Source organism: Mirounga leonina, unplaced genomic scaffold, assembly GCF_011800145.1.
Source record: "Mirounga leonina isolate KUSES-001 unplaced genomic scaffold, KU_Mleo_1.0 Mir_53, whole genome shotgun sequence".
In the NCBI taxonomy this organism is placed as follows: domain Eukaryota; kingdom Metazoa; phylum Chordata; class Mammalia; order Carnivora; family Phocidae; genus Mirounga; species Mirounga leonina.
Window position 1 is genome coordinate 99866054 of NW_023270807.1, and position 15822 is coordinate 99881875.

The 15822-nt window shown below is 37.9% G+C and overlaps 1 protein-coding gene across 4 annotated transcripts in view; it reads right to left on the reverse strand.

The window, feature by feature from the left end:
• The window catches only part of LATS1 (large tumor suppressor kinase 1), a 51731-nt gene that overhangs the window by 17577 nt on the left and 18332 nt on the right, over nucleotides 1-15822 (reverse strand). For 3 of the 4 annotated variants that reach the window (XM_034990991.1, XM_034990993.1, XM_034990992.1), the window contains 2 exons: nucleotides 11763-12251; nucleotides 6042-6189 (listed from right to left, as the gene is read on the reverse strand). In XM_034990991.1, coding sequence (XP_034846882.1) covers nucleotides 6042-6189; nucleotides 11763-12104 — 490 coding nt within the window. In that variant the 5' untranslated portion in view covers nucleotides 12105-12251. Of the gene's footprint in view, nucleotides 1-6041; nucleotides 6190-11762; nucleotides 12252-14640; nucleotides 14658-15822 lie in introns of those variants that run through there. The other variant, XM_034990994.1, reaches the window with a different exon arrangement.

Here is a 15822-nt window from a genome sequence, read left to right on the forward strand (position 1 = left end):
TATGGATGTACCCAAATTTAATTTTTTTTAAAGTAGGCTTCACACCCAGCATGGAGCCCAATGTGGGGCCTGAACTCATGACCCTGAGATCAAGACCTGAGTTGAGATCAAAAGTCAGCTGAGCCACGCAGGTGCCTGGATGTACCCAAATTTAATCAGTTTCCTTACTGAAGAATAGTAAGGTTGTTTCTAGTCTTTTGCTGTACAAAAAAAGAAAAGGCAGTGAAAAATTTTGTACAGATACCATTTTTTTTTTAAAGATTTTATTTATTTATTTGACAGAGAGACAGAGAGAGAGAACAAGTAGGCAGAGAGGCAGGCAGAGGGAGAGGGAGAAGCAGGCTCCCCGCCGAGCAGGGAGCCCGATGCGGGGCTCGATCCCAGGACCCTGGGATCATGACCTGAGCTGAAGGCAGCTGCTTAACCAACTGAACCACCCAGGCGCCCCCAGATACCATTTTTTAAAATATTTTTTTTAATAAAGATTTTATTTGAGAGAGAGAGCATGCGCAGGGGAAGGGGTAGAGGGAGAGGGAGAAGCAGACTCCCCACTGAGGAGGGAGCATGACATGGGGCTCAATCCCAGGACCCTGAGATTATGAGCTGAGCCGAAGGCAGATGCTTAACCGACTAAGCCACCCAGGCGCCCCCAGATATCATTTCATATATGTTAAGTAGATAAATTGTCAGAAGTGGCATTATTAAGCCAAAGGGTGTGTCCATTTGTAATTTTAATAGATACAACAACTACTTTTAAATATATTTCAAAGATACCAGGAGACAATTAGCTGAAATAAGATACAGATTTTATAGTTTCTCTTTACTGGAATTTCCAACTATGAAACAGGCAAGAAAATAAATGATACAAAAAAAAAAAAAACTGAAGTATTTAAAGTAGTCTGACTACTTGGAAAAAGATCTTTAACACATTTAAAAATACATAAAATGCATTTATATAAAATGCAATACATATAAATAATACATTCCAGATAGAGAATATACAGTAAAGATAATTTACAGATCTAAATACATAAAACATAAAACACTTAGCAAATTCAAAACAAAACACATATGAGGAAAAATTGGTAAATGTTCAGAATGTACAGCTTAACACTGTGTTTCATCGAGGCTGGGTAGCATTCTGGGCCTATGACTTCAGGAAAAGTCATCACTCCAGGCAATCCAAGCAAGTCTTCTGGCCACCAACCTCAGTTTCACCTTCCTCAGATACTCAGCTGAGGCTAAATACAACAGGTCTTCACTCACTAAGCTTTTACCAGTTAAAATATTAGTCTCCGCGAGCCTAGAGTATACTGCCATCTCTGTTCTGCACCTCTCATAAAGCTCTCCGTGCTCTCCCACTTCCCAAACCCTCCCACTATTGCCCCCCAGACGTGCTTGCTCTGTTCTATAACTAACAAATGCTCCTATATCACCGTCTGCTCCAAGCTTTCCCACCAACTCCTTAAAGCTGGTTATCTTCTGCTGACACTAGTTCCTTTTCAGCCCTTTGCAATTAAGGTTTTCTTTAAAAATAAACTGGGCTAGGGGCACCTGGGTGGCTCAGTTGGTTAAAGGTCCGACTCTTGATTTCAGCTCAGGTCGTGATCTCAGGGTTGTGAGATCGAGCACCATGTCGGGCTCTGCACCTGGCATGGAGCCTGCTTGAGATTCTCTCTCTCTCCCCCTGCCCCTCCCCACCTCCCTCTCGCTCTCCAAAAATAAATAATTAATTAAAAAATAAATAAACTGGGCTAAAGGTGGGATTCTACCTCTCATTATTCTTTCATACTCTTTTAAAAAAGCCAGCTCTTTGGATGCTCTTTCTATCTGGGAGGCCACATTCATTCCTCTCAATTAATGAACTCTTATTTGCTTGTCCTCATTCACCCATAGTTTTGACATTCAGTCTACCCTAAGCCCTGCCAACATTCTATAACTTCAACATCCACGTGGACAAACCATCCATCACCCTCACCTCAGTTTCTTGACCTCCTCCCTCAACCTCCAATATCACTCCTAAGATCATATTTCTAATTTTGATATTAACCATATCTGCTTTTTTCAAAATCATTTCTTTAAAGTTTATACACTTGGACTACAACTCTCCTTTCATGTTTAACTACCACTACAAACATTTTTCAACTTCACCAAGACCTTCATATCCCTACTTCACTAGTCCTCCACTTTCTTTATGCGACACTGCGGCTAATTTAATTCCATGGTCCAGTAGTTCTTTCTCCCCTCTGTATTCCTTTTCTCCTCCCCTCACTTCTATTCATTCATTAAATTTTTATTGAGCATCTACACCATCCAAGTACAGTGGTGAACAAATATCCATGGCCCCATGGAACCTCCATTCTTGGGGGAGAAGACTGACAATAAACAAGTAAATAAATAAGGTAACATCTGGGTATGATAAATCCTAGAAGGAACCATAAATGGTGTCAAAATGGTAGAGAGTAAAAGGGAGATAGAAAGGGATGAGATTCAGCAGTCAGAAAAGGCTCCACCAAGGAGATGACATATGATCTAAGACTAGGCAAAGGTCCTGAAGGGGGAGCTTGGTATTTTCCAAGAACAAAAAGAAATTCAGCATGGCTGGAGAGCAGTAAATGAGGGAAAGTGGGGGTACTGGAGGAAGTCTGACAGCAGCAAAGCCATCAAGAGGAGTCTGGAAGGAATGAAAAGCCCCTAACAGCAGAGCAGGAATATGCCTTGATTAAGGATTTAAATCACCCTTTCAGCAATATTCTGTCCTCCCTTTATCTATCTTATTTTGTACTTGTTTAGTAGAACTCTAGTCACAGATGATTCCAGCTATCTAACTTTTTTTTCATGCCTGCTAGAAAAGGTGATGTAAAGTGCAGATTGATTCCACCATAAATTCAATGATCAGCATCATCAAATGGCTTTAGCACTGCCAGGAAATCCTGTTTCTTTTGGTCTCCACTACAACTCTCTCTAGTCCTGGGTCTCCTCAAATTGCCTGTCCCATTCCTCACACACCACTCTCAGCAGATGACCTGATTTTCCACTTTGGAGAAAACTGAAGGCATCAGAAAGGAACTCCCTTATCTTCCCCACATAACCTGGGCCTGTTAGTTCCTGTTAGAGCAAAATGGTTGATTCCTCTTCCTCTATAAGGCTAATAGTCTGTCATCCTATGCTTTGGATCCTTTCTTTTCCTGGCTTCTCAGGAACCTTACTTGATCCTTTTCTCTTGAGTATTTAATTTCTTTATCTTAACTGGAGTTTTGCAATTATCTTTTAAACATGCCTAACTCTTTACTATTAAAACAAACAAACAAGGCTCTCCCTCCATTTTCATCTGGAGCACTACCTCAAAATGTTGCTACTAGTCCACTAGAAGTATGGAAGTGGAGAACAAAAACTTAGAAACCTTTACAGAAATCTAACAGTGAAATTTCATGTCTGTTAAATATAATAATAAACTATTTGTACTTATATATGTCATTTTAAATTTATATTTTGGAATAATTCATCATTATTATATTTTATAAAATTAGGGCCCACCCTAAGTGACCTTATTTAACCTTAGCTGCCTTCTTAAAGACCCTGTCTACAAATATAGTCAAATTTTGAGGTACTAGGAGTTAGGACTTCCTGAATTTGGAGGAGGGAGGACACAGTTCAGCCCATGACACATGGGGTAATTTGTTTCTGTTCAGTCATGGGAGCATAATTCAGAATGGAATGGGTTGAGGAATAAATTGATGTGAGGTAAAGAATTCATGTATAAAAAAAAAAGAATTATGTATAAACAACACTTTGAGAAGTTTTTCTATGAGGGTACAGTGAGGACATTAGCAAGTGTATGCTTCTTACACAGTGAAGATCTTTTTATTTTTTAAATTTCCAATTCATTACAGATTAATAATTTTATAAAAAACACTCTTGGCTTTCAAGACACTTTTTTTTTCCCTTCCTCTTCAGCTAATTCTTCTGTCTTTGCAGGCTTATCCTCTCCTGCCAGCTACTAAGTAATAGGCTTGGTTCTAGGCCATCTTGTCATTTTTGTCTACATAATCTCCCTTAATGACCTATTTCATATACAGGGCTAATTGTACATATATCCATCCAGCTCCCTACCTGACATCTTCACTTGGGTAACTCAATGAACCTAACTCAACCTGAGGTAAAAAACCAGACTTACGATCTTTTTCCATCAAATCCTGTTCTCTCTTAGCATTCACTTTTATAGTGTGGGGTATCGCCATACTGAATCTATATTTCTGCACCAGAAGCATAGGAATCATTCCTCTCCATTATCACCCCTTGTATGTAATTTATCACCGGGTCCTTGTCAACTTTACCCCTCTCATCTCTCTTAATTCATTCACTTTTCTCCACTGCCCTCTTCCAGTCTAAATAACCCTTGTTTCCTGGGAACTACCGTATCTCTTATCCAGTCTATCCCAATACCCAACCCCCAATCCATTCTTATCCACTGCAGCCATCTTTTTGAAACACAAATCTAATCATATCATTACACTGCCTGAAGTTTCCCTAACTTCCTGCTGCTCTTAGGATAAGATCAACACACAGTCCTGCATAGTCAGGCCCTATGTATTTCTCTAGTCCTATTGCATACTCTTGTTTTCAGTTCTTCCAGTGTAGCATCAAAACCTGCCAAACAGGCCATGCATAGGGACACTGTTCCTCACTAAACATTTCCCATTAACCTTAGTCTTTCTTCAGCTATCAGCTCTACTATCAGTTTCACAGGAAGGTTTTCTCTGATCTCCTTAAGTCAAAAAACCCTTTATGATATGAGTCTACAGTACCGTATAACTCACCCCACTTCATTCACATGTATGTAGCTGTAATCCTATGTGTATTTATTTGTGAGAGGGTTTGATCTCCCTTACCAGAATGTCAGCTCTACAAAATGGCAAGAACTTTATACCCAATGCTGAGCAAAGGGCCTGAAACAGTGGTGAACAATAAAATTTTGCTGAATGAAAAGAATGAATAAATAAGGCCTCTTATAAATCAATAAAAAAGGATGAACACAAAATTAACAAAGAATAAAAATGCCAATTAAAAAATAACCAATAAATAAATAAGTAAATAAAAATAATTGATAACCAAATGTTTAATACCAGTGATCAAAGAAATGTGAATATAAAACAAGACAGTAATTCCACAGCCATTAAATATATAAAAATCATAATACCTAGGATTTATAAATATAGGCATTCTTATATTAAACTGATCAGGAGAATATAAGTTGGGAATACCTTTCTAGACAGCAATATCTAAGAAAAACCTTAAATTTTTGCAAGACTGAAAATTTTCTTCACAAAATCATCAGGAATGTACAAGATTTAGGTACAAAAGGATTTACTGCAATGCTGTCTATAATGGCAAAAAAGACAAACAAGGCAAATGTCAGAGAGACTGGTTACATAAGGTATGTGATAAGTCTAACAAAATGTAGTTACTAAAATTAATTTGTAGACCATTTAATAACAAGGAAAGTTATGCACAGTATATTAAGTGAATCAAGTAGGTTTTAGTATGACCCCATTTTTTTGCTTAATCAGTAAGAATCAAAATACACATGTAAACCCACTCAGGTTTTCCACAGGAAAGAAGACTGAGAAACAAAACACACCAAAACCTTGTAGGTATTTATAGTGATGTCTTCTTTTTCCTTTACTTACTTTCTAAATATTCTGTGATGAACACCTTTCACTCTTATAATAAAACAAGATTATAAAAAGAAAAAAAAGAATAGTTTGAATATGGTATCTGTGGTAAAAAAAGAAATATTTCAGCTTCAGTATAACCAATCAAGTAGTTTTCAACCTCAGCGGCCGCTTATCGAATTACTTATGAAACCTTAAGGGCCCCATCCTCAAATTCATTTTGGTATAACACTATCATGCTATTACCTTGACTAGACTTTCACTTACTGCGATGCTCTTAACAATTTCTAAGACTAAAGAGTTGACGTAGATAAATATTTTAAAACAATACTATAAGAAACAAGAAAAAAATGTCTGATTGATCACCTGGTTTCAAGCTGGCATTGACAGGTCTGGCAGCTGCTGCGGCCATCTGTTCTCGGCGAGGATCTTGGTAACTCATTTTACTAATGAATTCAATTGCTGCCTCTATACTTCTGTTATTAGTTTTCTGAAGAGCTTGTATAACCATATCCTGATATGAAGTTTAAAAAAAAGAAACAAAGCTTAAACTTTATAATTAAGAGAGAAAGAGCACTATGAGCTTCACTAGAGAAATTCATAATTATGAAGCACAGGGCCCCAAACAATAATATTGATGTCCTGTTTGTAAAACTTCTATAAACATCCATATAATCTCAAAGTAAAAAAGAAAACAAACGCTCAAATTCCTCAAATGTTTCTTTAATATTTTCACCTTTATGTAACGTATCACTTTTTTCTTATAGGATTAGCTTCTGGGGACAATCATAACAACAGAACTCTGATTATTTCTCATTCTTTATTTCATCTTTATTTGTTTGTATAAGGAGACTATCAGATTCTTAAAAAGGTATCAATCAAAATACTGGAAACCACTCTTTTGTATCATTAAAACATTTTAGTAAAGCACCTTTGTCACTGGGTTTACTAAAAAAGCTATGTAGTTCTGATTTCTATCAGATTTCTATCTAAAAGAGCTATGTAGTTCTGATTTCTATCCTCTTAGAGCTTACATTTTCAGAGAACCTTATTTACAAGGACATAAATCTAGGACAAATGGTATAAGAAAAACACTTACAGTGTATATGATTATGTGATGATGACTTTAGGAGGCTACATGGTATGATGAAAAAGCAGAGTCTGGAATCAAACAGAAGTGAGTTTGAGTTCCATTACTATGCTTTTGTTTTTTATGCTTAGAAGCAAAAATACACTCCAGTGATTGCAGATTTATTTACTTTAGAACTGTGTGAACTCTGGCAGATTATTTAACATTTTAGAGCTTAATTTCTTCATCTGCAATACACTTACAGAATTGATGTGAGGCCTAAATAAGAAAACATGTAAAAGCACGTAAGTACAGTGCCTGGAGATTAGATGTGGGTTGTCCTCCTGCTCTGCTCCTTGCCCTTTAAATGTAAACATAAATCATACACTAACATACAGAACGCATACAGATAGGCTTTTTTCAAGAGAGAAGCAGCTATTTACTTGCCCTAGAGGAGCTAGTATTTCAAACAGTATTTTTAAATGGGAATGGAATAGTAAGACCAGTGGGTGAACAGGCTACTGACAGATGATCCTCCTAAAGAAATGACTAGGGTGAGACCAACCACAAAAAAAAATGGTTGTGGCAGGGGCACCTGGGTGGCTCAGTTGGTTGAGCATCTGTCTCCGGCTCAGGTTATGATCCCAGGGTCCTGGGATCAAGCCCTGCGTTGGCAGGTTCCCTGCTCAGCAAGGAGTCTTTCTCCCTCTACCCCTCCCCTCTGCTCGTGCTCTCTCGCTCTCTCAAATAAACAGAATCTTAAAAAAAAAAAAAAAAAAAGGTTGTGGCAGAGACTTGCTGCCTATTCAAGATTCATTCTCCCTTTCCTAGAAAAAGTTACTGATTTTGTTGGAAGAATCCTTCCTTATAGCTACAGTGGCCACATGACAATTCTGGCAATGAAAGAAAAGCAAGGGTTTCTGGAAAAATGTTGCTATCCCTGCTTTAGGTACGAGTACTTCCTGTATCCTGTTTCCTAGACGACAGATCTCACATCTGTGCTACAGCATGATGCCACAAAGAAGGAACATTCAAGAAATTCTTAAGAGTCCTAGGTTCTCACATCTTTAAGAGTGGACCAATACTAGCTATATAAACTGAGTCATCATTTTGTTTAGAGCATTATTATTTGGATTTTTGTTAAAAGCAACCAAACTCAATCCTTAACTGATAAAAAAGTACAGTGTGATCACATTTTACGCCAATCAGATTTCCGCAAGTTTGTAGTGAGATACAAAGGAATTAATTAAGTCTCACTTTGTGTGCAAATTTAAAATAATTCAGGGGCACCTGGGTGGCTCCGTCGTTAAGCGTCTGCCTTCGGCTCAGGTCATGATCCCAGGGTCCTGGGATTGAGCCGTGCATCAGGCTCCCTGCTCAGCGGGAAGCCTGCTTCTCCCTCTCCCACTCCCCATTTGTGTTCCTACTCTTGCTCTCTCTCTGTCAAATAAATAAATAAAATCTTTAAAAATAAATGAATGAATGAATGAAATAAAATAATTCAAATCACTCCAAATTAAAATTCAACAGGGAGGGCTTAACTTCAAAACTGTTTAAGCCAAATGAACTGTATTGATGCTACTTTCACACAGCAGTGTCATCTCACTTGGTAAGAAAACTGGCACCCACCATCCTTTTTCAATATTGTGGGAACGATTTTTTTTTTTAAAGATTTTATTTATTTATTTGAGAGAGAAAGAATGAGAGAGAGAGGGCATGAGAGGGAGGAGGATCAGAGGGAGAAGCAGACTCCCCTCCGAGCAAGGACTCCAGGATCATGACCTGAGCCGAAGGCAGTCACTTAACCAACTGAGCCACCCAGGCGCCCCATGGGAACGATATTTTTGTTAAATGCACTAGAATTTCAGCTGGTGACTAATATGCTGCCTTTTATTTTTGAATATTATTGCTGTTATGTTAAACTGTTTCTGGCATCTGTTAATAATATCGACCAAAGTTCTGTAGGTGGGGGTGTTGGTGCCAGTGTGAAAAAGAGCACCCTTAAATCAGTAACTTTGGAATCGAAGTCTTATGTGATAAGAAAACATCATGTCCACATTACTATGGTTTTTTCCATGCTTAGCAGCAAAAATACACTCATTGATTGTAGACTTATGTGCCCCAAGAACCCATCAATTCCGTTTATCATTTATTCCTACAAAGAAACTAATCTTGAAATACTTGATTTCAAGTACTGATACTTAATTGATACTTAATTTTTACAGGCTACTAGAAACATTCTCAAAAAACTGCACTGCCTTGAACCTGACATAGCTAAAGGAATAAATAGGGTTTATGAAACGATAAAATAATGAAGTGAAGACTAGATAAAAATTTTATTTTTAAAAAAAATTTTTAAAGATCTATTTATTTGAGAGTGAGTGAGCAAGCAAACAAGTGGGGGGGGGGGAGCAGAGGGAGAGGGAGAGAGAAACCCAAGCAGGCTCAACAGAGTGCAGAACCCAACAAGGGCTTGATCTCACCACCCTGACATCGTGACCTAAGCCAAAGCCAAGAGTTAGACACTTAACCAAATGCACCACCCAGACGCTCCTGGATAAAAATTTTAAAGTACCAAGTTAGGATTTTAAACAAATTCTGCAATATAATAAGAAGCTATCAGAATGAGTGATTCAAGGAGACAGAAGTAAATATTGCCATATGCTTTATATCACCGTGGGGATAAATAATACCCTAACTTCTTTATTTGGACAAATGAGAATTGATAAATGTCTAAATGCTTTTAGGAAAGCAACCTTGCTTAAGGGGTTATTAATGTCATAAGGTGACAACTGTGAAATGTGTGATTGTAATAAAGCTAACGTATCTTTGTAATGAGAAGCAATTATTATTATTTCCAAGAGATAAAGAATAGGGCATTGACCTAAGTGAAGTAAGTCAGAGAAAGACTAATACCATATGATTTCACTTACATGTGGAATCTAAGAAACAAATGAACATACAAACAAACAAAAAAACCATACTCAAATACAGAGAAAAAACTGTTGGTTGCTAGTAGGGAGGTGGCTTGGGGGATGAGCAAAATAGATAAAGAGTATTGAGAGTACAAAGTTCCAGTTATAAGTAAGTCATGAAGATGGAAAGTATAGTACACAATATACTCAGTAATATTGTAATAACATTGTATGGTAACAGATGTTGACTACACTTATGGTGGTGAGCACTGTGTAATGTAGAGCTGTCTATAGAACCGTGGAATCAACATGTTACATACCTGAAACTAATGTAACATCATATGCCAATTATGCTTAAAAATAAAAACAACAGAGCATTGACTAATGCTTAGATTTCTTAAAACTGTCTACATTACAAAGAATTTTTAAGTACCTTAAAGGATATAGACCATGTTTGGTGTATGACTCACTACAGGGATCAAAGGGTTCACACATAGTAAGAGCTCCAGAAATACGTATCTATTGAGGTGACTTACCTGACATAACATAACACCACTTAAGGGCCTTTACAGCCATGTGATTTTTTTAAACTCTCTTTCCCTAGCAATATATAATGGGAACAAATAAGGTCAATGACTCATTCCTTTTTTTTTTTTTTTTAAGATTTCATTTATTTATTTGAGAGAGAGCATGAGAGAGTATGAGCGGAGGGGAGGGGAGAAGGGGCCTGCAGGGCTCGATGCAGGGTTGGATCCCAGAACCCTGGGATCATGACCTGAGCTGAAGGCAGACGCTTAACAGACTGAGCCATCCAGGTACCATGATTCATTCCTTTCATTTTTCTTTGCCTTCTGGCTAAGAGATTAGGAAGAAAGTACTCTGGAGAAACTCCATGTTAAGCCATTTCCTTAATCCTCCAACTACTAACCAGGAAAACATCACAGGTCCTCTCCTCTTTTCTCTCTCGATATTTTCAGGTGCAAATCCAATTATTTTTAGAACACTTAACATAAAAATGATAGGAAATAATGTTAGTCAAATGGATGAACGGGGTACGCCAGAAAAGACTCATCTTTTTTCTCTATAGTTTGGTTGAAATCTTCCTTTTCAAATCCTCTACTATAATGCATACTTAAGTTCTGAATTTTAACTGTAGAGATCTCTGAGAATGTGGTCACCAAATTATTAATGATAATGAAAGAATTTTAAAGGTAATTATGTAGTAGAGCTAAAGATAATTTCCAGTGTTTTCTTTACACTTTTTAATTTTTAACAGGAAATAGGTATTTTTATAAGCACAAAAAGTTACTATAATTTCGAAGGAAAACTTAATTAACACTTGCTCATTCACATTTAGTTACATTTTCCATGGCAATTTGTATCCAAAATGATCTCTGCCACCTAAAATATTCACAGAAAGTATGTTATCATGGAAAATAAATTTTATAATCTAAACATTAGATTACAGACCTAAACATATATGATTATAAATATATATATGTGCAATGAAAAACATTCAATGTGAATTTTAAAGGTAAATATTAAAGATTTGGCATAACCAACATGAACTAAAATTTCATTACAATAAAACTTCAAAATTCTAGCAGACTGAGCAACATGTAAATTTTTCGTTTTCGTGAATTTGAGATTTAGACCTGAGAATGATGTGAACATAGCTGCTTAATGAAATCCTGATTTAAAAAAAAAAATGAAATCCTGATTCTACTTCTTTCTCTGTAGTATGAACTTAAACTTCATAAACTGTCATTTTCACACAGCCACTTGGCTCCCCAGAGCTCCTATAGCAGAGACCTCCCTCCCTACCTACTCTGTCCTCCCCTGTAGCTTTCTTCAACTGCACTTCCATCTGACTTCATGACTTGACCTTTTAAATCCCAGAAACCACAGAGAAAACTAAAGAAATAATTATTTTGTTTTACTAATTAATGGAATTGTAAACAACATTCTTTGCTGATTAGAATATACAAATTTGTATACACAGTTAAATTCTCTCAATGGAAACATTTGGGTAGGAGATTATCAAAATAGTCTTATGTAGTGTAAGTAAGAAAAATCCCTTCTTTTGTCTTTCAAAATTCCTACCTCATCAAATCCAGCAGCTTGCAAGTCTTGAAGCATTTGTGGATTAACTTCTGAAGTACTCCGACTTGTTTCATTTGCAAATGGTTGTAGAGAGTTTCGAATTTCCAGCAAGGCTTTATGATGCGTCCCAAATTTGGGTGGATTTCTGACTTGTCGAGGATCTTCAGCTGACATTTTATTCATGTTATGCTCAGCCTTAGCAGCATCTGATGGTTTGGATAAATTCCTAAGGGATTCCCGAATTTCTTGCAACATCTGCCGGCTACTGCCAGTGTAGTTACTGGCAGGAAAGGTCTTAGGCCTCATTTGTCTATATCCTTCTGGCTTTTCACTCCTCTTCATGAAAACATCTATATTTATAACCCACACAAAGGATTTCTTTAAGACCTACTTGATAGATCCAGAACTTTCTCTTGAGCAAAACTGAAAAAGATCCTTTGCAGAAGTCCCCAGGAATGATGAAATTCTTTACAATCTAAATAATTAACCCTATAAAAGAAAAAAAAAGCCATAAAGTGATTAACTGATAAAGTAGTACCATGTGTTTGAGGGAAAACAGAGTAGAGACCTGGGTTATAGTTCTGGCTCCATTAAGGATTACTGTACAGGGGGCGCCTGGGTGGCTCAGTCGTTAAGCATCTGCTTTTGGCTCAGGTCATGATCCCGGGGTCCTGTTCTGTGGGAAACCTCCTCCCTCTCCCACTCCCCCTGCTTGTGTTCCCTCTCTCGCTGTGTCTCTCTCTGTCAAACAAATAAATAAAATCTTAAAAAAAAAAGCGGGGGGGCGCCTGGGTGGCTCAGTCGTTAAGTGTCTGCCTTCGGCTTAGGTCATGATCCCAGGGTCCTGGGATCGAGTCCCACATCAGGCTCCCTGCTCTGCAGGGAGCCTGCTTCTCCCTCTCCCACTCCCCCTGCTTGGTGTTCCCTCTCTCATTGTGTCTCTCTCTGTCAAATAAATAAATAAAATCTTAAAAAAAAAAAAATTAAAAAAAAAAAGATTACTGTACAGCCAGGAAAAGTTAGTTAACCTCTCTGTGCCTATTTCCTAATCTATAAAATTACATCAAGTACTGGTTATGATAAAATATAATTTTAAGAGTGCTTAGTAAACTGGGGTGCCTCGCTGGCTCAAAGACCATGCAACTCTTGATCTTAGGGTCATGAGTTCAAGCCCCATGTTGGGTGTAGAGATTACTTAAATAAATTAAAAACTTAAAGAAAAAAAGGAGTGCTTAGTAAGCATATAAAGTATATACAGATACAAGGATTACCAAGTGAATGATACAATGGACAGCTCTCATTAACTTCACCTTGCAGTTCCAATTCTAGATTTTAAAATTGGACTTTGGGGCGCCTGGGTGGCACAGTCGGTTAAGTGTCTGACTCTTGGTTTCAGACTCAGGTCATGATCTCAGGGTTGTGAGATCGAGCCCTGTGTTGGGATCCATGCTCAGCACAGGGTTCTGCTTGAGATTCTCTCTCTCCCTCTGCCCCTCCCACTCATGCTCTCTCTAAATAAATAAATCTTAAAATAAAATAAAATTAGACTTCAAGTATAAGATTTCTTTAGAAGAAACAGTACTGTTGCTTTAGAATGGTTTTTAAACCACTAGTCCAGAAGGTACCTTTATGCTTCAAAAAACAGATGCTTGAGCTTATTTCACCAACTGTGGACTAGGACTCTAAGTTTATTAATGACAGGACAGGGAAAGGATGTCTGTGGACAACTTGTCTTATGCCTCACTTAATGCATGAATGTCTTTTAAAACACACTAGAATTTGCAATGATGTGGATGGAACTAGAGGGTATTATGCTAAGCGAAATAGAGAAAGACAATTATATGATCTCACTGATATGCAGAATTTAAGAAACAAAACAGAGGATCACAGGGGAAGAGAGGAAAAAATAAAACAAGATGAAACCAGAGAGGGGGGCACCTGGGTGGCTCAGTTGTTAGGTGTCTGCCTTCGGCTTAGGTCATGATCCCAGGGTCCTGGGATTGAGCCCCACATCGGGCTCCCTGCTCGGCAGGAAGCCTGCTTCTCCCTCTCCCACTCCCCCGGCTTGTGTTCCCTCTCTCGCTGTCTCTGTCAAATAAATAAATAAATAAATAATCTTAAAAAAAATAAACAAACAAACAAAAAAGAAACCAGAGAGGGAGACAAACCATAAGGGACTCTCAATCATAGGAAACAAACTGAGGGTTGCTAGAGGGGATGGAGGTAGTGTGGGATGTGGTAACTGGGTGACGGACATTAAGGAGGGCATATGATGTAATGAGCACTGGGTATTATATAAGACTGATGAATCACAGACCTGTACCTCTGAAATCAATAATACATATGTTAATTAATTGAATTTAAATTAAAAAAAAAATAAACTGGGAAAAAAAAACATACTAGAAGAACAGTCACCTAAACTCTACTTAAATATCCTCACTGATAGGGTAATCACTAATGCAAGAAAGCCATTCTACTTGTGACCTGCAGCAAGTGTTAAAGATGTTTTCTTTCCATGGAGCATCGTGAAATCCCACTCAGTACATGTTGAGAGGCTTTTATGGGCTGGTAATAAATAATTTTGCCTACATCCTTATTTAACTATCCTAACAGCCCTGTGAAGAAGGTTTACTATCTCTGCTTTGTACATGAGGAAACAGGTTCAGAGAGTTTGGGAAAAACAGATTGTAAGTGGTACCACTGGGATGTGAAACATTGCTAATTATCATCTACTAGGAGCCTATTTCTATTATATTTTTTTAAGTAATCTCTACACCAATGTGGAGCTCGAACTTACAACCCCTACATCATGAGTCACAAGCTCAGGGCGCCTGGGTGGCTCAGTAGGTTAAGTCTCTGACTCTTGATTTCGGCTCACATCATTATCTCTCAGAGTCGTGAGATTGAGCCCTGTGTTCAGCTCTGCGCTGGGCATGGAGCCTGCTCGGGATTCTCTCTCTCTCCCTCCGTCCCTCTCCCAGCACGCACATGCTCTCTCTTCCTCTCTAAAAAAAAAAAAAAAGATCGACTGAGCCAGCTAGGTGCCCTATTTCTATTCTTATAAATGTAATCACCATTCATGTTACATAAAAAGGTCTATAGGCAAATATAAATACATCCTCCTAGTCATTTAGGTCTCAGCCTTATGTTACCTCCTCAATAGCTCTCAATGACTGGTCACCTAATTACCCTGTTTTACTTTCTTAATAGTACTTATTACTATCTAAAATTATCATAATTGTTTAGTTGTTAATTGTCAATCTTCCCTCACTGACATAAAAGCTCCATGAGAACAGAAGACGTTATTTGTCTCATAACCACTGTCTGTTCAATGCTATCAGAGGCTGACACATAGTGAGCCCTCAATAAATGTATATGTTGACAAATGAAATACACGTGTCTCCTAAACAACCCCAGTTCCTTTAAAGATTTATTTATTTGAGAGACAGAGCAAGCATGATTTGGGGAGGGGCAGAGGGAGGGAGATAGGAAGAGAATCTGAAGCAGTCTCCCCACTGAGCATGGAGCCCTACTGGGGGTGGGGGGCTTGATCTCATAACCCTGAGACCATGACCTGAGCCAAACAGAAGAGTTAGATGCTTAACTGACTGAGTCACCCAGGTACCTCTAAATGTTCCTAATTCTAGCCATACTCTTCTGGATAATGCTCTAGTTTGTCAAAATCCTAGAGGTGCCAGAAAGTAATGGAAAAACAAAAAAATTATTCAAGTACCTGTTCTGTTAATTTTAGCAATGTGAACTTAGGTATTTATTTCTCTCAAAAACTGTCTCCTGAGGCATAAAATGGTTGGAATAACAAGGTTTACCTTAAGGCTTGAATAAGGATTATGAGGAACAGTGCAATACAACTAAAGGAACACAAGGGTTCGAAGATGAAGGATGCTCCTTGCAACACCATTTATAACGGCAAAACATGATTATCAGTCTAGATGCTCATCAGTAATTGAGCAACTGACAGTACATCTGTATGTGATGAAGCAGATGTTAAAAAGAATGATGCGGGGCTCCTGGGTGGCTCAGTTGGTTAAGCGACTGCCTT